The 22,876-nt window shown below is 43.3% G+C and overlaps 1 protein-coding gene and 1 pseudogene across 2 annotated transcripts; both read right to left on the bottom strand.

Moving 5' to 3' along the window:
* Positions 1-816: 816 nt before the first annotated feature.
* Positions 817-6,428, bottom strand: PTPMT1 (protein tyrosine phosphatase mitochondrial 1). 2 transcript variants are annotated; one of them, XM_047690616.1, is made up of 4 exons: positions 5,829-6,412; positions 5,635-5,715; positions 2,352-2,543; positions 817-1,045 (listed from the first exon to the last, which is right to left on the bottom strand). In XM_047690616.1, exons 1-4 carry the CDS (start codon positions 6,216-6,218, stop codon positions 887-889), a joined length of 822 nt encoding a protein of 273 aa, XP_047546572.1. In that variant the 5' UTR covers positions 6,219-6,412; the 3' UTR covers positions 817-886. The 2 variants fall into 2 exon arrangements, with proteins under 2 accessions (XP_047546572.1, XP_047546574.1); XM_047690618.1 differs by lacking the exon at positions 2,352-2,543 and having other exon boundaries at positions 5,829-6,428.
* Positions 6,429-13,191: 6,763 nt separating this feature from the next.
* On the bottom strand, positions 13,192-22,638 carry LOC125079809 (small kinetochore-associated protein-like; annotated as a pseudogene).
* Between the last annotated feature and the right edge of the window lie 238 nt (positions 22,639-22,876).

Here is a 22,876-nt window from a genome sequence, read left to right as displayed (position 1 = left end):
CTCTTGTTTTTGTTTTCAAGATTTCTTTTTATTTATTAGAGAGAGAGAGAGAGAGAGAACGAATAGGGGAGGGGCAGAGGGAAATGCAGACTCCCCACAAGCAGGGAGCCCAGTGTAGGACTTGATCCCAGGACCTGGGATCATGACTTGAGCCGAAGACAGATGCTCAACCGACTGAGCCACCCAGGCGCCTAACACTTTGGTTTTATTTTTTATTTACTCCAAGGAGTAAGCCAGAAAGAAATAGTATTATTTCTGATTAATAGCAGAAACTTTTTTCAAATTTAAGTATATAAAGTCTTTACTCTCTTAAAAGCCCTAAGGTAAGCCAAGAGCTAGGAACTGTTCACACAAATAAAAGTTTTGGAAGGGATATGTGTGTGTGTTTTGAATTCTGAAGGAGTGACTTCCTAAGGTAAACAGATTATATACCCGCCACAGGTACAGGATTGGATCCTGTACTTCCTTTTCTACAAAGAGGATCACTGCTCCAAAAGGGGAAGAGAGCCCATGAGGCCAGTGAATTGGGGTCTGACAACTGAGCTGAGTATTTCTCCTCTTTTCCCAGTGTTAAATGTTTCTGAGTCGTGCTAAATATCATTAGCCAGAGTGTTAGATACACAATAGATTTCTTTGACCCTATTTAAGAAAACAAGGAACCTCATCCCATATCCCCATAACCAGTGAATTGAAGCCACACTAAATCTCTCCAGACACACAACAGTGTTACATCAGGAAAGTGAAACAAGACAAAGGGAGCAAAATTATCCATTAATTAGCACACTTCTGCTACGTCAAGTCTGGGCTTAAGTCCCCTTGGTCCTGTTAAAATTATTTGATTCTGTAGCAAGCAGGGTTGTCTTGAGTTCTTTCTAATCTGTGTATTTCACGTCTGTGATGTATGACCAGTCTTATCCTTTGCTGCCCCTGCAGTAATCTCCTTGTGGAACTCTTTGAGAACTTCCAACTGGCCAGATCTGATGTGGATGTGTGACCGGATCTTGGTGATGGCTCTTACAGCCTCCTCTGGACTCCAGTTGTACACCTGAAGTACGGGATTGGGAAATCAGAGAAAGAAAGGAGCAGGTGTTAAGGTGTCCTTGACCTAATAACAGGTGCTAATGGACTCTCAGAATTTCATTATTTTAAAAACTTCATTTTGAGGGGGATTTAAAAAACATGTCCCAAATGTTATAAATGGGGGTGGGTACTATAACCCCCTCAGTCAACCAATCCCACAATACTTCGCAATAGGCTGAGGGAACAAGTCAGTCTTTCTACCTAATTCTTGCTCTGCCAAACCCTGGAAAAACAAGGTTGAACATGCAAAGCTGAGATCCTAATTCAAGCCTGCATGGGCCTATTAGATGTCCTCTGGGAGCTGGGCTGTTGGTTGTGAGTTTCCTGGAGAGAGTATATGGTAGATGTTTTTATCCAACTTGCCACCTCGGCTAGGAAAACAGCACTCTTTAGCTTTAAGTAGGAGGGTTACTTCTGTGTCGTCAGGTTTAGAACTCAATAAAACCGAGAAACTACAGATTTCAAGCCCAGCTGGGTCAATTCTCACTAAATCCAAACTATCCTCCTGAGCACCCATTTCCAGTAAATGGAGTCCTAATGATCAAAGCTTTAATACTGTTAAATCACATACTTTCCAGTCCACAGTAACTCAAAGCCAGGCTGTTATCTCTACATTTCCTTTTTCCTTAAACTATCCACATAACTTAGTAAAATGCTTTACAGGGGCCAGACAGGTAACAAAAATGAGTCAAGTTGGGAGTTGTGTAACAGGGAGTAAGGGACTACAGAGTATTTGCTTATAAATATTCTTAAAAGCCTCACAACTGCTGTTCATAAAGTAATAGACAAAAGTTCATTGGATCCTGTTTCTAGAAACTAATATCTGGAACTTTATTCTGAAATACTTTAAGAAATCTTGAGCCCTACAGAGCTGTAAGTGACTAGCACTATTATCTATAGTACTAGATCTTCTGACATGTTATTTATAAGAAGTGCTTTTATTTTAGCCTTTTTCTGGTGTTAACATCCTTTGCAACTTCATTTTTCAGTACCTGTTGTAGGTAGGTCAATGCTTGACATACTTTCTCATTCAAGCTTCATGACACATTTAGTTTGAGGATCGGAGAGGGGAAGCCACTTTTGCCTAAGGTCACGCAGCTGTTAGGTGGCAAAGCCAGAGGTCAGCCTATCTGCAAGCTTCAGGTGCTTTCCACGTCCCAACAGTCTGAAACTGGGGACATGGCTCCTGCCACCAAGGCCTTCTAGTAGACCATGTTACTGAAGTTCTAGAAATATGCTGTAAATAGACAGTCCAGAAAGACCTTTCCTACCTGAATCAGATACGCTGCCACCATAGTGGCACTTCTGGAGCGCCCAGCCTTACAATGCACATAGACAGACTGGCCCAGCGCCTGGTACTTGAGAGCAAACTGGACTCCTTTCTGGAGGTTAGCCAAGGTTGGAACTCCAGTCATGTCTACTGTGCTAAGCCGCAGCTGCTCGACTCCTACGTTCCTCCATTCCTGGAACCAGGTCCGCCAGCATAAAAGAGAATGAAAAAAGCCCACATGAGTGGTACGAATACAGGCTACCAAGAGACAACAAAACAACAAGGAAGCTTAGGGTTTACTACAATGTGAATATACTGTTTACTATTTTCTAAACAAGGAACTTCTTACAGAGATGTCTTTAAAATGGCTGACCTGGGGCACCTAAGTGGCTCAGTTGGTTAAGCATCTGCCTTTGGCTCAGGTCATGATCCCAGAGTCCTGGGATTGAGTCCCACATTGGGCTTCCTGCTCTGTGGAGGCCTGCTTCTCCCTCTCCCTACCACTCCCCCTGCCTGTACTCTCTCTCTGTGTCAAATAAATAAATAAAATCTTAAAAAAAAAAAAAAAGGCTGACCTGCATGGTTGGTCTTTCATCAAACAACAGCTATGCTACTGAGTTAGAATTATGTTCAAGATTTAAAATGTTTTTGGGGCACCTGGGTGGCTCAGTCGTTAAGCATCCGCTTTCGGCTCAGGTCATGATCCCAGGATCCTGGGATCGAGCCCCACATCGGGATCCCTGCTCAGCGGGAAGCCTGCTTCTCCCTCTCCCACTCTCCCTGCTTGTGTTCCCTCTCTCGCTGTCTCTATCAAATAAATAAATAAAATCTTAAAAAAAAAAAAAGATTTAAAATGTTCTTAAAGTACCTTTGGGTATTTGAATCTTTAGCTGCATAATATTAGCTGTATAAAATTCATCTACAAAAGTTGTATAACTGTTTTTGCATAATCTTGGCACCGGTGCAGTGACGGAACTGCAGGGTTGGACTACTATATTTTGCAAGAGCTTTTTATTTCTCTGTAAGTCTCTTCTTTGCCACATTTTTTTGAGAGAGTACATGCTGGAAAGTAGAATTACCATTTTAAAATTCAAACAACACACCTACCTTTGTTAGTACATTATCACTTCAGAAAAAAAGAATAAGCAATAGATGAAATAAGGCCTCTGGCGTTTCAAGCAATTTTTCTTCCTTAAGACTCCAGATAAGGTGGTACCTGTCTGACCTTGCAACTTTTGATCTGGTTCTAAGTTCAAGTCCCACCTTGGGCTTAGATTACTTAAAAAGTAAAATCTTAGGGGGAAAAAAAAAAGACTCCAAATAGGCTCCAGCTAATCTGTTAAGCTGTTTAGTTGAAACCAAAGACTTTATGACTGAGTGAAGGTCAATATTTTATACTGCTCATGAAATTAACAAAAAACAGCAGGTTTGCAGCATGGGGCTTTGCGTCAATTATGCCAGAAATACCTAGGGAGTTTGCTAAATACTCGATTCCTGGACCCCACCCTAAAGTTCCTAAGTCAGAATTTCTAGGGGGTTGTACCTAGAAATCTGCTATTTTAACAAGACTGCTCGATAATATTTATGCTTATTAAAATGTGAGAACCACTGCCATGGAGATTTCTCTAGGCTAGTTGGGTAATATAGCTGCATTGAACAGATGTCAATGTCTCAGACCCAAAGATTTTTTGTGACTCTTACACCACAGGACTGATCACACAAAGGAACATTTAACATTTTGGCTAATAATTCCTGAGGCCTTGTAGCAAAGTACTCTGGGCAGTCCAAGGAACTGTTACCCATTTCTTAAAAATGTATGTCATCACTAATGAATATATTTTAAACTTTTTTTTTTAGATTTTATTTATTTATTTAGTTGACAGAGAGATCACAAGTAGGCAGAGAGGCAGGCAGAGAGAGGGGGAAGCAGGCTCCCTGCTGAGCAGAGAGCCCCATGCGGGGCTGGATCCCAGGACCCTGAGATTATGACCTGAGCTGAAAGGCAGAGGTTTAACCCACTGAGCCACCCATTCATCCCATTGATGAATATATTTTAAATATGAGTCCATTTCTAGGTTACAAAAAAAAAAAAAAAACCTATGGGTTGAAATAATAGCATCTTCATCAGGTTGTATCAGTAAACAAGAAAGATGATTGTGTAGTGCTAATAGATGTCAACATGATAAAGATAGGGCAACACCAATGTTGTTTATTTATTTGATATGGGGAGGGGAGGGAGAGAGACAATCTTAAGCAGGCTTCACACCCAAAAAGGAGCCAGAGGTGGGGCTGATTTTAAGACCCTAAGACCATGACCTGAGCCAAAATCAAGAGTCCCATGCTTAACCGAGTGAGCCACCCAGGCGTCGCAGGGCAACGTCTTTATATAAAGATAGTGCAAAGTCTAATAACCGTTGTGGAGAGTTCCGCAAACAGGCATTGAAACTTAATGAAAATTATGTTTTAGGTCTGAACTCTGTTATGACAATACTTTGGAGTTCCACTTTATGGTTAACATATGAATAAAAATTCCCTCAAAAAATCAGGGGTGCCTGGGTGGCTCAGTGGGTTAGGCCCCTGCCTTCGGCTCAGGTCATGATCTCAGAGTCCTGGGATCGAGCCCTGCATCTGGCTCTCTGCTCAGCGGGGAGCCTGCTTCCTCCTCTCTCTCTGCCTGCCTCTCTGCCTGCTTGTGATCTCTCTGTCAAATAAATAATAAATAAAATCTTTAAAAAAAAATTCCCTCAAATTAATGCCAAATGAAGCCTATGCAATTTTTCAGGGGGTGGTTTTATGATAAATTACTCTTGGGGACTGGGGGGGTGGCTTTTCTTCTTAGAGTTTATAGGGTCTTCATCTTGAATGCCTAAGGCAATGCTTGATGTTGTGCTCAGTAAATGTTGAATGAATGAAATCAAGCCATAGAAAAATTGCCTTTCGATTTGGTTACTGACTCAAGTTAACGGAAATTAAGAATATATTTGTGCACAACGGAGTAGGCAGACTTTGTCAATGCTACTTTTAAATGCCTTTCACATCGGTTTCTCTTTCATAATTAGTTTCTACCTCCAGCGAAGCCATTTAAGTTTAGAGGGCGGACCCTCCTCCTGAAGAGGCGGAAAAAGCCTGGGGGCACGTGTCTCTGGGGCACGGTCACCTGCAGCTCGCTCTCCACCAACTTCGCCCACCCCGCTCCCCCCCGCTCCCCCAGGCCCAGCCAGGGTGGCGGGCGGGGCTGGCGGGCGCCCCTGCCCTTGCCCCCTGGCGCGCTCCCAGCCCCTCACCTTTGAGGAGTTACACAGGAACCGCGTCTCATACTCCTCGTTCATGGTGATGACCCCGCGCACGTTCTCGTCCTGTACCAGCTGCCGAGGCAAAGAGGGGCTCAGACAGGGCCGCTGAGGAGCGGGCGGCGCTTGCCGGCTCCCAGCCCCGCCGCGGCCCGGCCTCCCGGCCCGGCTCCCCCGCCGCGGCTCACCCGGCGCGTCATGCTCCGCAGGGGCAGCGCCCCCAGCAGCACCGTGGGGTCAATGCGGTGGTACCACTCGCGGTGCGCCCGGCCCGGCACTTTCCCACGGAACACGGTGTACAACAGCGTCGGGTAGAAGAGCACCCGGGCCAGGCCGGCTTCCAGGAGCGCGCCGGCCGCCATCCCGCCCCAGCCGGCCTGGCGCAGCCGCGACCTGCCCACGCCTAGGCTCGAGGTCAGCGGCCGCGAGGGGAGCCCTGAGGACGACGGGGGCGGCGAGTAGTCTACCGCCTCCCGCGAAGGCGACGCGGTCGGCGTGGGCCTCTCGGGCGCCGAGACTCCGGGCCCGGCCTCCTTGCGCTCGGCGGGAGAGCCGGGCCCCCCCGCGCCGGCCTCCATGGCTCCGGAGGAGGGGCCTCCGGCCTGTGGGAGCGACCAGGGATTTCTGGGCGCGAGGCTTGCGACTCTACCACGTGTGAAACAGGGACCCCTGCCCGTGGCCGGCGGCCTCTCTCCCGAGGGAGGGGACTGGGACCCCAGGTGAGGGGGCGTTCTGACCCCGCAGGGGAACCGGCCCCGGGCCGAGGAAGAGCGGGCCCTGGCCAGAGGGAGGGGGCTGCGACCCCAGGTGAGGGTGTGACCCCACCAAAAGAAAGAGCAGCCCAGGAAGAGACTCTGCGGTCGGGGCAGCACTGAAGGGGAGAGTTGAAGAAGCCGCTTTAAGCTTTTAGCCCGGGCGGGGGTGGGGGCTCGGCGGAGAGGGTTGGAGGGGCACCTGGGCTGATACGGCCCTGCTCCCACCCTCCCATCCACCAGAACCCCTTGCTCCCTCCTCCTGCCCAAACCCCAGTATATGTGTGTGTGTATGAAGAAAAAATAATATAATAAGAAATAAGAAAAAATAAATATAATATCTAACAATTATGAAAATATATTGAAGTATTGTGATAAGCTTAAATGTAAAAACCATACCCTACAGAGAGGTAAGAGGAATGGTTGTGATGCCGCTTATTTACGTTTAAGTGGAAAATGGTTCTGGTGCTATTTTATTTTATTTTAAAGATTTTATTTATTTGACAGATCACACGTAGGCAGAGAGGCAGGCAGAAAGAGAGAGGAGGAAGCAAGCTCCCTGCTGAGCAGAGAGGCCGACATGGGGCTCGATCCCAGGATCCTGGGATTATGACCCTAGCGGAAGGCAAAGCCCCTCTGGTGCTATTTTAAAAAGGTTTCTTTTCTTCTTGTAGAAGTAATACATACCTGTGATGCCCAGCTGGCCTAGTGGGTGGAGCATGCAACTCTTGATCTCTGGGTTGTGAGTTCAAGCTCCACATGGGGTTAGAGTTTACTTAAGAAAACAAGAAAAAAGTCATACGTACTCATAGCAATTGGAAAATACACTAAAGTAGAATTCAATTATCCATAATCTTACCACCTCAGATGCATTTGTTTTTTCCTCTAATTTCCTATGTGTACCACTAGAAAACTTTTTTAACAACTTTGTTGAGATATAACTTACTCAGTCGTCCTATACCATCATTCATTACCCATTCTTCTGTGATGGAAATTTACGTTGGGTTTTTTTTTTTTTTTTAACTGATTAAGCGGTTTCAGCTTTTTTTTTTTTTTTTTTTTAAAACAAGGAGTTCAGTAGCTTTTTTGGTTTTTTGTTTTTTAAAACAAGGAATTGCGGACTCCTGCGTGGCTCTGTCAATTAAGCATCTGCCTTCTGCTCGGGTCATGATCCCAGAGTCCTAAAATTGAGACCCGTGCTGGTCTCCCTGCTCAGTGGCGAGCCTGCTTCTCCCTGTCCCACTCCCTCTCCCTCTGCCTCTCTCTCGTGAATAAATAAATAATCTAAACAAAGAAATAAAAAAACCAAGGAGTTGGGGTGCTTGAGTGGCTCAGTCAGTTGAGCATCTGCCTTTGACTCTGGTCCTATCTGAGGGTCCTGGGATCAGGACCACATCAGGCTCCCTGCTCAGCGGGGAGTCTGCTTCTCCCTCTCATTCTGCCTCCTCCCTCATGCTCTGTCTCTTTCTTTTAAAAAATAAATAAAACTTTTTTTTTTTTTTTTTTTAGATTTTATTTATTTGACAGAGAGACACAGCAAGAGAGAGAACTACGAGCAGGAGGAGTGGTAGAGGGAGAACCAGGCTTCCTACTGAGCAGGGAGCCTGCTACAGGGCTCTATCCCAGGACCCTGGCATCATGACCTGAGTTGAAGGCAGACACTTAATGAGTGAGCCACCTAGGCGCCCCAATAGATAAAATATTTTTTAAAAATTAAAAAATAAACAAGGAGTTTAGTGTGTTTTTTGTATTTTTTTTTAAATTTCAGCTTTTATGCAGATATTTTATTGTTACTCCCTCTACCCTGGTTTTGCTTTGTAGTTTCTCATTATAATAACATGTTTATAAAAAATGCAAACACTTCAAAATGATATATAAAAAGTGAGGGTTTCCAGTACTGGAGATAATTGTTTCAGTTAGATGTATGTTCCCCCAGGGATTTTGTTTTTTTCTTTTTAGAGACTGTCCACCAAAATTCTTTATCCACTTCTCTTACAATATCTAAGCTGTCATATGCTCAGTGTCCCTTGCAGTAAGAGGGGATACAGGACTCAGTCGCCTCCGATGGAATGTGAGACGAAGTGATGTGTGTGCCAGCATCAAGACCAACAGGCCCAGTCCGTAACTCCTCCACAAGTCTCCTTCACACTCTTTTTCTCCTCTTGGGGGCTGGAGTAGTGATGAGGGCGGCTGGAATCATCTCAGCAGGAATGAGTTCTACATGGCAGAGTCCTGATTAATCTGGGTTACTAAGGGTCCCTGGGTCAGTTAAGCATCTGCCTTCAGCTTGGGTCATGATCCAGAGGTCCTGGGATGGAGCCCTGGGTAGGGCTCCCTACTCAGCAGGGAGCTCTCCCTTTCCTCCTTCTCCCACCCCCCACTTGTGCTCTCTCTCTCTCATTCTCTCTGAAATAAATAAATAAAATCCTTTTTTAAAATAGTAAATTAATTTGGGGTGCCTGGTTGCCTCAGTCATTAAGTGTCTGCCTTCGGCTCAGGTCACGATCTCAGGGTCCTGGGATCCAGCCCTGCATCAGTCTTCCTGCTCAGTGGGAAGCCTGTATCTCCCTCTCCCAATCGCCTGCTTGTGTTCCCTCTCTCGCTGTGTCTCTCCTGCCAAATAAACAAAATCGTTTAAAAAAAGTAAATTAAAAAAAAAAAAACAAAACTCCCCATACCACCCTTCCTCCAGCCTCTGGTAACCACTGCTTTTTCCCCCTTTGTCCCTCTCTCTCCCTCTCTCTTTTTTTTTTTTTTTTTTTACATTTTTTAATCTCATTTTTAATCTCTTTTTCTTTCTTTACTGAATTATAATATACATATAGTGTTGTATTAGTTACAGATGTACAATATAATGGTTAACTCTTTTTGGGGTGCCTGGGTGGTACAGTCACTTAAATGTCTGCCTTTGGCTCAGATCATGATCCCAGGATCCTGGGACCAAGCCCCGAATTGGACTCCCTGCTCGGTGGGGAGACTGCTTCTCCCTCTGCCTGCTGCTCCCCCTGTTTTTGTTCTCTCTGTCTTTGACAAATAAATAAAAATCTTTAAAAGAAATAACTCTTTTTTTTGATTCAACAAATATTTTTTTAAGATGTTATTTATTTATTTGACAGAAATCACAAGTAGGCAGAGAGACAGGCAGAGAGAGAGGAGGAAGCAGGCTCCCTGCGAAGCAGAGAGCTTGATGCGGGGCTCCATCCCAGGACCCTGGGATCATGACCTGAGCCGAAGGCAGAGTCTTTAACCCACTGAGCCACCCAGGCGCCCCAACAAATATTTTTAAAAAAATTTTATTCTTAAGTAATCTCTAGAGTTGATATGGGGCTGGAGCTCACAACCCTGACATGAAGAGTCTCATGCTCTACTGACTGAGCTAGCCAGGCACCTCTCATCATCACTCTTAATCCCCTCTATCCTCACTTCTCTCCACCCACCTTTCCTCTGGCAACCGCAACCACCAGTGTGTGCTTTTTATTTAAGAGTCTGGGGGCGGGGTTCTGTTTTTCCTTTGTTCATTTATTTTGTTTCTTAAATTCCACATCTGAGTGAAATCATATGGTATTTGTCTTTCTCTGATTTATTTCACTTAGCACTATATCCTCTAGGTCCATCCATGCTGTGGTAGCTGGTAAGATCTCATTCTTTTTTTTTTTTTTTTGACAGAGAGAGAGAGAGATCACAAGTAGGCAGAGAGGCAGGCAGAGAGCGAGGGGGAAGTAGGCTCCCTGCTGGGCAGAGAGCCTGATGTGGGGCTCGATCCCAAGATTCTGAGATCATGACCTGAGCTGAAGGCAGAGGCTTAACCCACTGAGCCACCCAGATGCCCCAAGATCTCATTCTTTTTTATGGCCAGATAATATCCCAATATATATGCCTCATCTTCTTTGTCCATTTATCTATGGATGGACACTTGAGTTGCTTCCATATCTTGGGTATTGTAAATAATGCTGCAATAAACATAGGGGTGCATGTATCTTTTCAAATTAGTGTTTTCATTTACTTTGGGTGAATACCCAGTAGTGGAATTACTGGATCGTGTGGTGACCCTTATTTTTATTTTTTTGAGGAACTTCCATGCTGTTTTTGAGGAACTTCCATGCTGTTTTCCAAAGAGACGGCACCAACTGGCATGCAACAGTGCATGAGGGTTCCTTTTTCTTGCCAACACTCGCTGTTTCTTATGTTTTTTATTTTAACCATTTTGACAGGGGTGAGGTGATATCTCACTCTGGTTTTGATTTGCATTTCCCTGATGATGAGTGATGATATCTTTTCATGTTCGTTAGCTGCCACCATTCTACTTTCTGTTATTGTAATCTTAACTACTCTAGATACCGCATATAAGTGAAATCACATACCATTTGTCTTTTTGTGACTGGATTATTTCACTTAAGATAATATCCTCAAAGTTCATCCGTGTTGTGCCAGGTGTCAGAATTTGCTTCCTTTTTTTTTTTTTTTTTAAGATTTTATTTATGTATTTGACAGAGATCATAAGTAGGCAAAGAGGCAGGTAGAGAGAGAGGGGAAGCAGGCTCCCTGCGAAGCAGAGAGCCTGATGTGGGGCTCCAACCCAGGACCCTGGGATCATGACCTGAGCCAAAGGCAGAGGCTTAACCTACTGAGCCACCCAGGTGCCCCATAATTTGCTTCCGTTTTAAGGCTGAATAATAGTCCCTTGTGTGTACACACACACACACACACACACACACACACACTCACTCACACACTCCCCCCTGTCGGGTATAGAGATGATTAAAATAAATAACTAAAAAAAAAATGAGTTGGGCAGCACCTAACCCAGGTGTCCGTCAGTGGATGAATGGATAGGCAACGTCAGTTTATCTGTTGAAGTAATGTCTCTGCCAAATGGAGTCTCGAACTCACAACCCCGAGTTCAAGAGTTGCATGCTCCTCTGACTGAGCCAGCCAAGCACCCCTAGATGCCCAAATCTTAACTAGCTTGGGCAACATGATGATCTACTGACTCATATACAAACCTCAGAAAGGGCAAATAGCAACAATCCAGGGACTCAAATCCCGTCAGAAATTCGTCTCTCTCACTAGTCCTTCCCAGGCCCACATCTTCCCATATTTACCACCTACAAAAAAACTAACCCCCTTCCCTCAGTTATTAACATGGAAGATTTGAATATATATATGTATTTCTTTAAAACAAAAATGGGAATTTTGTAACTTGCTTTTTAGTACTTAACTGTGTGTTTTTAACATCTTTCTGTGGCAGCTTATATATATATAGATTTTTTTTTCTTTTTTAAGGATTTTATTTCTATGTAATCTCTACACCCAGCACGGGGCTTGAACTCACAACCCTGAGATCAAGAGTCACATGCTCCACTGACTGAGCCAGCCAGGTGCCCCTATATAGCTTTCTAAAAGATTTTGATAGACCCATGTGTAATAATTGTACTATCATTTTTTCATTTCTCAAAGTTATAAACTAGTTATAGAATATTTACTTTAAAAACAGCATTTTACAGGGGTGCCCGGGTGGCTCAGTGGGTTAAAGCCTCTGCCTTCGGCTCAGGTCATGGTCCCAGGGTCCTGGGATGGAGCCCCGCATCGGGCTCTCTGCTCCGCAGGGAGCCTGCTTCCCCCTCTCTCTCTGCCTGCCTCTCTGCCTACTTGTGATCTCTGTCTGTCAAATAAATAAATAAAATCTTAAAAAAAAATAAAAATAAAAAAATAGAAACAGCCTTTTTCAAGCATTATATATATATATACACATATATGTATATATATGTATATATGTAAGTGATTTATTTTTTTAAGAGTTTATTTATTCATTTGATAGAGAGAGACATAGCGAGAGAGGGAACACAAGCAAGGGGAGTGAGAGAGGGAGAAGCAGGCTTCCTGCTGAGCAGGGAGCCCAATGTGGGGCTCAGTCCCAGGACCCTGGGATCATGACTGAGCCAAAGGCAGATGCTTAATGAGTGAGCCACCCAAGTGCACTATATAAGTGATTTATTTATTTATTTATTTATTTAAAGATTTTATTTATTTATTTGACAGACAGAGATCACAAGTAGGCAGAAGGCAGGCAGAGAGAGAGGTGGAGGCAGGCTCCCTGCTGAGCAGAGAGCCCGATGCGGGGCTCGATCCCAGGACTCTGGGATCATGACCTGAGCTGAAGGCAGAGGATTAACCCACTGAGCCACCCAGGCGTCCCTATATAAGTGATTTAAATGAAAACTCTAAGATACATATTTTCAGGTAGGTATTATTGCTATCTATACTTTCACTCCATTTATTAATCTGCTTCAAGTTCATAAATTTACCATGAGGTACAGAACCCAACCAGGATGGGACAGAATGTGTCCCAAGTTAGAAGGGGAGTGCATGTCCCCTCAGCAACTTCTCTCATAGAGCGCCAGTGCTCCCTGGTACAATTAAAGTTTTCTTCCCACGTATCTGGACGGGACCTTCTGGATCCTCTGGCTGTGGCTGGTTTTGTCTCCTGATTCTTACAGGCATGCTACTTTGTTGCCTAGGACATTGATCCGAGCTTCCTGGCCTCTCTCCATCAGGCCCCTTCCAAGCCCCTCTGTTACCTATGCGTGAGATTCAGGAAAGCTGACCCATCGGAAGGCTGGGAACACTTGCTTACAGATGGAACCCCCATGCCAGCATACACTATCCTGAATCCAACTGCAGAAACTGCTTTCCTTCCGGGTCTGGTGAATCCTAGATCATGGCCAACAAGCAGATGTTCGAAGTGGCTTTTTCTGAGACTTCCTCCCCAAGAGGGAACCATCTGGCCACTTGCTTTTTATCACATTGCTAATAGCTGCTCCATTTCCTCAAGGGCTGTTGTAAAATCATTTACTTGACTGTCCCATAAAGTCTGCCGTTCTGTGAAACGGGCCCTCTCTTCTTTGATCTTCATCTTTACTTTCAGGGCCTGGAACTCCTTCATCTGTATTTTGGCTGTTTCTTTAAAAAGCTTCAGCTCACCTTACAAAGTTTCTAACAACACCATAGAGGCCACGGGATCATGCGGATTTTTGCTGTGATGCCAGGGTCTCACTCACTGCTTGAAACTGTGTTGGTGCCTTTGCCCAGCTGTCCACCAGCAACATTCCCAGCAGCCCCACCTATTGGGTCACGTCTTTCCGTCTTTCCGTTCTTCCTGAGTTTCAGTCAGCTTCTGGGGCAACTGCTCCTGGATAGCCTGGAGGTGGTTCCTATCCTCAAGCTCCTCCTCTGATTCTGCTTTACTCAGTGGTTTGCAACTCTCTGACCTTCTTCCTGATGGCAGTGTCTGCAGTTTCTACCTGTCCATTCTCTTGCTTCAGTTTGGTGATTTTCGTTTTAAAGATTTTCTTTATTTGAGAGAGAGCGAGAACAGAGCTGAGTCAGACCGGGGGCTCTGTCCCAGGACCCCAGGATCATGACCGGAGCTGAAGTCATACACCCCTCAGTTTAATGATTTTTGTACCATCATTCTTTGAACCTCCTGAATGAAGAAGTCTGGAAACTGACTTCTTTGGACTTCACAGATAAAAGCCTCCAAGAAGTGCTTCACATTTGGGGGTGGGGGGCGGGCCGCCCCTGAGCACAGAGGGAGGCTGCAGTGTATACACTATCTTACCATGCAGGTCATTGTATAGGTCACACTGGCTGTCCCCAGGTGCCTGCTGCTCCTGCCCACTGCTCTGGTTGCTCCGGATTCACAAGACCCTCTCCACAGCAGCTACTGGATACAGCATTTCCATAACTATTTCCCTATCGATGGATGGGGAACCCAACTGGATAACCCCTTTTTTTTTTTTAACCAATTAGAAATATAGTCAGTTCCATGAGGGCAGGGACCTTGTCTATTGCATTCATGCCTATAACCCCATTGTCTAGCCCAGTGCCTGACTAGTTGGCACTCAATAAATACTAGTTGGCCAAGTCAAAGAATGCTGCAGGAAAAGCCTTGTATATGCTTCACACACTTATGTTTCTGAAGGAAACATTTCTAGAAATACACTGGCTATATTAAGGGATATGTGCATCTTTTTAAGGGGCTCACAGAAAATTTTTTATAGTTTTCTTGAGTATAATTGACATACACTAAACTACATGTATTTAAAGTATACACTTTAGGGTTACCTGGCTGGCTCATTCGGTGGAGCAAGTGACTCTTGATCTCAGGGCTGTGAGTTCTGGACCCATGCCAGGCGTAGATTACTTTAAAAATTAAATCTTTTGGGGTGCCTGGGTGGCTCAGTGGGTTAATGCCTCTGCCTTTGGCTCAGGTCATGATCCCGGAGTCCTGGGATCGAGCCCCATGTCGGGCTTTCTGCTCGGCAGGGAGCCTTCTTCCCTTCCTCTCTCTCTGCCTGCCTCTCTGTCTGCTTGTGATCTCTATCAAATAAATAAATAAATAAATCTTTTAAAAAATAAAAAATAAATAATAAAAATTAAATCTTTCTTAAAAAATTAAGTGATTTGTTTATTTTTATTTATTTTTTTAAGATTTTATTTATTTATTTGAGACACAGAGAACCTGTGAACACGGGCAGGGGGAGGGGCAGAAGGAGAGGGAGAAGGAGACTCCCTGCTGAGTAGGGAGCCTGACGTGGGACTCAGTCCCAGGACCCAGGGATCATGACCCCAGCTGAGGATAGAAGCTTAACCAACCAGCCACTGAAGTGCTCCAAATCTTTTTTTTTTTTTTTAAGATTTTATTTATTTATTTGACAGACAGAGATCACAAGTAGACAGAGAAGCAGGCAGAGAGAGGAAGGGAAGCAGGCTCCCTGCTGAGCAGAGAGCCCAACGTGGGTCTCGATCCCAGGACCCCGGGATCATGACCTGAGCTGAAGGCAGAGGCTTTAACCTACTGAGCCACCCAGGCACCCCTCTTTTTTATTTTTTAAAATAAAGTATATACTTTAATACATTTTGATATATGTATGTACTTGTGAAAACATCACCATAATGAAGATAATAGAATGTATCCATTACCTCCAAATAAGAGTTCTCGCTTTCCTTTGTAACCCCTTCTTCCCATAACGCTTTTTTTTAAAGATTTTATTTATTTATTTGACAGACAGAGCTCACAAGTAGGCAGAGAGGCAGGCAGAGAAAGAGAGAGGGAAGCAGGCTCCCCGCTGAGCAGAGAGCCCGATGCGGGACTCGATCCCAGGAACCCGAGATCATGACCTGAGCCAAAGGCAGAGGCATTAACCCACTGAGCCACCCCGGCGCCCTTCCCATAACTCTTTATTCCCTTACCCTATTCCTCAGCAACCGCTGATCTGTTATAGATTAATTAGCATTTTCTAGAATTTTATATAAATAGATATGAATGTTTTTAATTTTAATGATTGTTTCCCTCCTATATGGCTGTTTGTATACACACCGAGAGTGCCTAATGTTCACAGCTCCATCATTTTTTTTTTTAAAGATTTATTTATTTATTTATTTGACAGAGAGAGATCACAAGTAGGCAGAGAGGCAGGCAGAGAGAGAGGAAGGGAAGCAGGCTTCCTGCTGAGCAGCGAGCCCGATGCGGGACTCAATCCCAGGACTCTGGGATCATGACCTGAGCCGAAGGCAGCGGCTTAACCCACTGAGCCACCCAGGCGCCCCCAGCTCCATCATTTTTAAAAATTATTTAATTTATCTCCCATTTGACAGTCCAAAAAATCCACATTGTTTTAATTTTAATATCTTTAATTATTTGTTAGATTGAACATTTTTTGTTTATTGGCCATTTGTATTCTTTCTGTGAATTGTATATTTATTTCCTTGTCCATTTGTCTAATGGGTTGTTTGTTGTTATTCTTCCTGGCCATAGAAAACACACAAATTCCAAGTGTAAGGTGTGATAAATTTCACATATTTATACATCCATGAGACCATCACTCAGACGAAGATGTAACACATTCCAATATTCCAGAAAGTTTGCTCATACTCCCTTTAGTTCATAGTCAATCCCCACTTCCTGGCAAAGATTACCTCTATCCTGACATTTCTTATTATTTTTACCTCTTCTCAACCTTCAATTAAATAGACGTGTGCAATATGTGCTTTTTTCTTTTTTTTTAAACTATCTTTTTTTTTTTAAGATTTTATTTATTTATTTGACAGACAGACAGAGATCACAAGTAGGCAGAGAGGCAGACAGAGAGAGGGGGGAAGCAGGCTCCCTGCTGAACAGAGAGCCCGATGTGGGGCTCGATCCCAGGACCCAGGGATCATGACCTGAGCCGAAGGCAGAGGCTTTAACCCACTGAGCCACCCAGGCGCCCCTGTGCTTTTTTTTTCTGACTTGTTTTACTTAATAGTATGTCTATGGGACTCATCCATAGTAGCAGTTTCTTCCTTGTCCTTGCTATATAAATAGTCTGCTATAAATATATTGCACAATTTATCTACTGTTTTGAGTTTGGGTTATTTTTGGGGGGGGCAGGTTATTACTAATAAAAGTGCTACAAACAATTCTTTTGGAAAAAAAAAAGTACTAATTTCTGTTGGGGATGGAATTACTGCATCACAGGGTACATACAAGTCCATTTAATTGTTTGGGTTTATTTTTTTTTTTTTTAAAGATTTTATTTATTTATTTGACAGAGAGATTACAAGTAGGCAGAGAGGCAGGCAGAGAGAGAGGAAGGGAAGCAGGCTCCCTGCTGAGCAGAGAGCCCGATGCGGTACTCGATCCCAGGACCCTGAGATCATGACCCAAGCCGAAGGCAGCGGCTTAACCCACTGAGCCACCCAGGTGCCCAATTGTTTGGGTTTAGAAGATACAGTCAAACGGTCTTCCAAAGTGGTTGTACTGTTTTTATTCCAACTACCAATATGAGAGTTCAAAAAAAAAAGCTTCAGGGCACCTGACTTGCTCAATTGGTGGAGCATGTGATTCTTAATCTCAGGGTCATAAGTTCAAGCCTTTTCAAGCCTTGGTGTGGAGCCTACTGGAAAGAAAAGAAAAGAAAAGAAAAGAAAAGAAAAGAAAAGAAAAGAAGAAAGAAAGAAAGAAAGAAAGAAAGAAAGAAAGAAAGAGGAAAAAAGAAAGCAAGCTTCACTGCAAATCTCAGTGGGAAAAGATGGTCTTTCTAAATGGTAATGGATCAGCTGGATATCTACAGAGAAAGACAAAAGAAAAGAACCATGACCCTCCTCTCAAACCATACACAAAAACAGTAGATGGATCTTAGTGTGAAAGATTAAACCAATAAAGGAGAAAATTTTCATGACCTGGGTAAACAAAAATCTCTCAAACAGAACACAGCAATCACCAACCATAAAATAAGGACCAAAAAACAGGACCTTGAAAAAAATGGAACAAAACAAAACAAAAAACAAGGCCTTATTAAAATTAAAAATATTTTTCATCAAAAGAAACCATTAAGAGGGGCGCCTGGGTGGCTCAGTGGGTCAAAGCTTCAGCCGTCAGCACAGGTCTTGATCCCAGGGTCTTGGGATCGAGCCCCACATCGGGCTCTCTGCTCAGCGGGGCGCTTGCTTCCCCCTCTCTCTGCCTGCCTCTGCCTACTTGTGATCTCTGTCTGTCAAATAAGTAGATAAAATCTTAAAAAAAAAAAAAAAACCATTAAGATGGTAAAGTCAAGCCACACCGGCAGAAGACATAAGCACTACACATATCAGCAAGGGACTTGTATTCAAAATATAAAAAGAACTGGAGCACCTGGGTGGCTCAGTCAGTTAAGTGATCTCCCCTCAGGTCTTGATTTCATGGGTCTTGATCTCAGGGTTGTGAGTTTGCTCTGCACTGGTCTCCACACCAGTCGTGGACCCTACTTAAAAAAAAAAAAAAAAAAGTATGTACCTATCGATATATCTATATCTCCTATAGATATATCTGTATCTCCTACTGAACTAAAAGAGTCTCGGGAGAGAGAGGGAGAAAGGCTTAAGTAGATGATTCACAAGAATTCATATTTATTTATTTATTTATTTAATTATTTTTTTAAAAAGATTTTATTTATTCACTTAACAGACAGAGATCACAAGTAGGCAGAGAGGCAGGCAGAGAGAGAGGGGAAGCAGGCTCCCCGCTGAGCAGAGAACCCCATGCGGGGGGGCCGATCCCAGGACCCTGGGATCGTGACCTGAGCCGAAGGCAGAGGCTTTAACCGTCTGAGCCACCCAGGCGCCCCAAGAAAGCATATTTAAATAGTCAATAAACATTATATAAAGTCTCTCAACACCATTAAGGAAGTAAAAATTTAAACCACAATAAAGGGTGCCTGGCTGGTGCTCAGTTAGAGTGTGTGACTCTTGATTTTGGGGTTGTAGGTTCAATCCATAGTGAAATATCACTCTATCCTAGCAGAATGACTAAAATTAGGGCAATGCCAAGTGGTGAGGATTCAGAGCACTGTTATTTTTTTTAAGATTTATTTTTTTAATTACTTTTTTTTCTAGAGAGAGAGGGAGAGAGAGGATCTATTTGACAGAGAGAGCGAGAGAGCGCGAGTGAGCGTGCTCGCCAGCACAAGTAGGCAGAGTGGCAGGCAGAGAGGGAGAAGCAGGCTCCCGCCTGAGCAGGACCCTGGGACCTAAGCCAAAGGCAGACACTTAGTCAACTGAGCTACCTAGGCACGCTGAGAGAGAAGATCTTAAGCAGGCTCCACGCCCAATGCTGAGCCCCATGCAGCGTTTGGTCTCAACCCTGAGATCATGATCTGAGCCCAAATCAAGAGCTGCTTACTTAACTGACTGAGTCATCCAGGTGCCCCTTAAGATTTTATTTCTTATTTTTATTTTTTTTTAAGATTTTATTTATTTATTAGACAGAGAGAGACAGTGAGAGAGGGAACACAAGCAGTGGGAGTGGGAGAGGGAGAAGCAGGCCTCCCGCTGAGCAGGGAGCCTGATTCGGGGCTGGAGCCCAGGACCCTGGGATCACAACCTGAGCAGAAGGCAGACGCCTAATGTCTGAGCCACCCAGGCGCCCCAGAATTTTATATTTTAAATTAATCTCTACCCCCAACGCGAAGCTCAAACTGACAACCTCAAGATCAAGAGTCATGTGCGCTCAGCTGACTGAGCCAGCTGGGTGCCCCCTCTTTAAAGATTTTTAAAATTTATTTGAAACAGAGAGCAAAGCAGGAGAGAGAACACAAGGAGGGGCAGAGGGAGAGGGAGAAGCAGGCTCCTGCCTTGGTAACTAGATGCAAGAGGAAGCCTGGTACTTTGCAACAAGTGTTACTTCCTCTGCCAATGGGAGCCCTAGGTCAAGAGGCAGATAAAATAGGGGAAAGTTTCTGGTTGCCCTTCAAAGAAATATCTAAGTCAGATATTATGGAAAAAAAAAAACAAAACACCTGGAGAAACAAGAGAATAAGAAAATGGTCGTGATCCCTACCTTCATCTAACTCATTATATTCATATAATTTATAATCATATATTTATATATATTTTATTATTAATATATTATTAATATATTAATTTAAATTTTAAATTTTATTGTCAATATATTATTTATATATACATTTAATATATAATGTATTAATACATTAATTTAATTTATTATTAATATATTAATCATATATTTATAATCATAGATTCTAGGAAGCTTCTGAAGTCTAAACAATTCATTCTCTTTTTCCACAATAAACACCTAGGTATGCTTATTCAATTCAACAATATGTATTGACGGGGAAGGGGAAGTGGATAAAGACAGTCAAAAGGTACAAACTTCCAGTTATAAGTAAGTACTTCGGATGTAATATACAACTTGATGACTATAGTTAACACTGTGGTATGGGCTATGGGAAAGTTGTTAAAAGAGTAGATCCTAAGAGTTCTCAACACAAGAAAGAAAAAAAAAATTCTATCTTTATGAGATGAGGATGTTAACTAATCTTATTGTGGTAGCCATTTCACAATATATCTAAGTCAAATTTAAAAACCAGTATTTGGGGCGCCTGGGTGGTTCAGTGGGTTAAAGCCTCTGCCTTTGGCTCAGGTCATGATCCCAGGGTCCTGGGCTCTCTGCTCAGCGGGGAGCCTGCTTCCTCCTCTCTCTCTGCCTGCCTCTCTGCCTACTTGTGATCTTTGTCTGTCAAATAAATAAATAAAATCTTTAAAAAATAAATAAACAGTATTTATTGAGCATCTATTATGGGTAGGCATTATTCTAGGCCCTGAGGATATAAAAAAGACTAAGATCCTATTCCTGTAGAATTTACCATCTAATTGGGTGGGGTACAAATAAAGAAAGTAAAATATGAAGTACAAAATACACTCTGTTAGATGGTGATTAGTGATTTGGATAAAAACAAACCAGAAAAGGGGGATTAGAAGCATGGGTGTTTGTGTGTGTAATTTTATTTCATTATTTCTGACATTCTGTGTGTGTGTGAGATTTTATTTATTTATTTTTTTAAAGATCTTACTTGTTTATTTATTTGAGAGAGAGTGAGAGATAAAAAGAGACAGCACAAGCAGAGGAGGGGGCAGAGGAAGAAGCAGACCCCCGCTGAGCAGGAAGCCTGACATGGGGCTGGATCCCAGGACTTGAAGGCAGACCCTTAACTGACTGAGCCATGCAGGCACCCCCTGTGTGTATAATTATAAATGAGGTGGTCAGCGAAAGCCCAAGAGAGAAGGTGACATTTACGTCAAGACCTGAAGGAGGTAAGGAAGTGAGCCTGGTGCGTATCTGGATGATTCTGTGGCCCACAAAGACAGTCTCTGTTTACAAAGTTTGTACAATCTGTGGCAGCTCGGAGACCAATATAAAATTAATTGTGGTAATGTATATGACAGCATTCTATAAGGTGTAATGATCTATAAATATAGGGTGTTTTCAGTAAATTACACATATACTTATTAACAAGAACAAGATCACATATCAGCATTATAAATGTATACGAAATGATAAACTATATGGTACAATTAGGGAATATGATAATGCATTAGGAGCTAATTGTTCCTGTCTGTATGGTACCAAAAAAACTATGGTTAGTTTCCCTCCAACCCCCCAAGGAGGAAAGAGGTGTTTCTAATACATGGGAAAACCCTTGAGGCTTCTGCTTAGGAGTGCCCTTATTAATTAATTAATTAATTAATTAATTAAAATATTTTTATTTACTTATTTCAGAGAGAGAGAGCAAGCATGAACAAGGAAAGGGGCAGAGGGAGAAGCAGACTCCTGTCTGAGCAGGCAGAACCCTGGGATCATGACCTGAGTCAAAGGCAGATGCTTAACCAGCTGAGCCACCCAGGCACCCCTATTTTTTTTCTTTTTTCTTTCTTTCTTTTTTTTTTTTTTTTAAGATTTTATTTATTTATTTGACAGAGAAAGAGCACAAGTAGGCAGAGAGGCAGACTGAGAGAGAGGGGAAAGCAGGCTCCTTACTGAGCAGAGACCCTATGCGGGGCTTGATCCTAGGACCCTGAGATCATGACCTGAGCGGAAGGCAGAGGCTTAACCCACTGAGCCACCCAGGCGTCCCCAGGGACCCCTATTTTTAATTTTTTTGTGGTGAGGTAGAATATAATCAGTATTTGTGGATATAGGAATTATTTGCTCTGGGAAGCCAGATGATGTTACAGAGAAAACATTTGCAAATCTAAGAGTTAGTTGCCTGTTGCTGGGTCCAAAAGGGCCCAGAACTAAATTTTCTAGTTTCCTTCCTTTTCTTCTTTCTTTCTTCTTTTTTTTCTTTTCTTTTCTCTTTTTCTTTCTTTCTTTCTTCCTTCTTCTTCTTCTTCTTCTTTTTTTTTTTTACAAATGTTAGCTATTATTATTATTTTTAAAGATTTTATTTATTTATTTGACAGAGAGACAGCGCCGCGAGAGAGGGTACACAAGAAGGGGGGGAGTGGGAGAGGAAGAAGCAGGCTTCCGGCTGAGCTGGGAGCCTGATAGGGGGGATTGGATCCCAGGACCCTGGGATCATGACGTGAGCAGAGGCAGAAGGTTAAGTGCTGAGCCACCCAGGCGCCTCTAAGTTTTCTTTTTTTTATGTATATTTCACTGTCACATAAGGTGTAGGACCTGCATTAGCCTTTTTAAACAAACAAGCAAACAACAACAGTTGTAGTTTGAATTCCACCTAGATCTTGGGATTCCTGAGTCACTCTGAAGGAGGTCTTTTGGGACCTAACCTGGGTTGTTTAAAAAAAAATTTTTTTTTCTGGGAAATGTAGGTTAGGGCTGAGCAATCAGTCTCTTAATAAGAACTCTTACGAGCTTCCTGGCGCTGCAGGAATTTTTGCAAGGTTGTGCGTTCACAGGCTGGATCATCCTGTTAGAAAGCACTCCCCTAACTCTGAAAGCTTGCAATGACATTCACGTTCCACATCTCAGCAAAGACGGAAGAAGGCCTGGATCTCGTTGCTTGTCTGTTGGGGCAGAAGGAGGGTGTGTCATGTGCCCAAAGCTGGCCAAGCGCTATTCCATTCACTCATTCATTCATTCATCAAATATTTTATTATGCGCATAATTCAGTGTCAAGCAGAGGTCCTCGCCCACCAAGCCATCC

This window comes from Lutra lutra, chromosome 10 (genome assembly GCF_902655055.1).
Source record: "Lutra lutra chromosome 10, mLutLut1.2, whole genome shotgun sequence".
NCBI classification, from domain to species: Eukaryota; Metazoa; Chordata; class Mammalia; order Carnivora; family Mustelidae; genus Lutra; species Lutra lutra.
The sequence above is the reverse complement of the archived record's forward strand: the minus strand, read 5'-3'. Positions and strand labels throughout refer to the sequence as shown.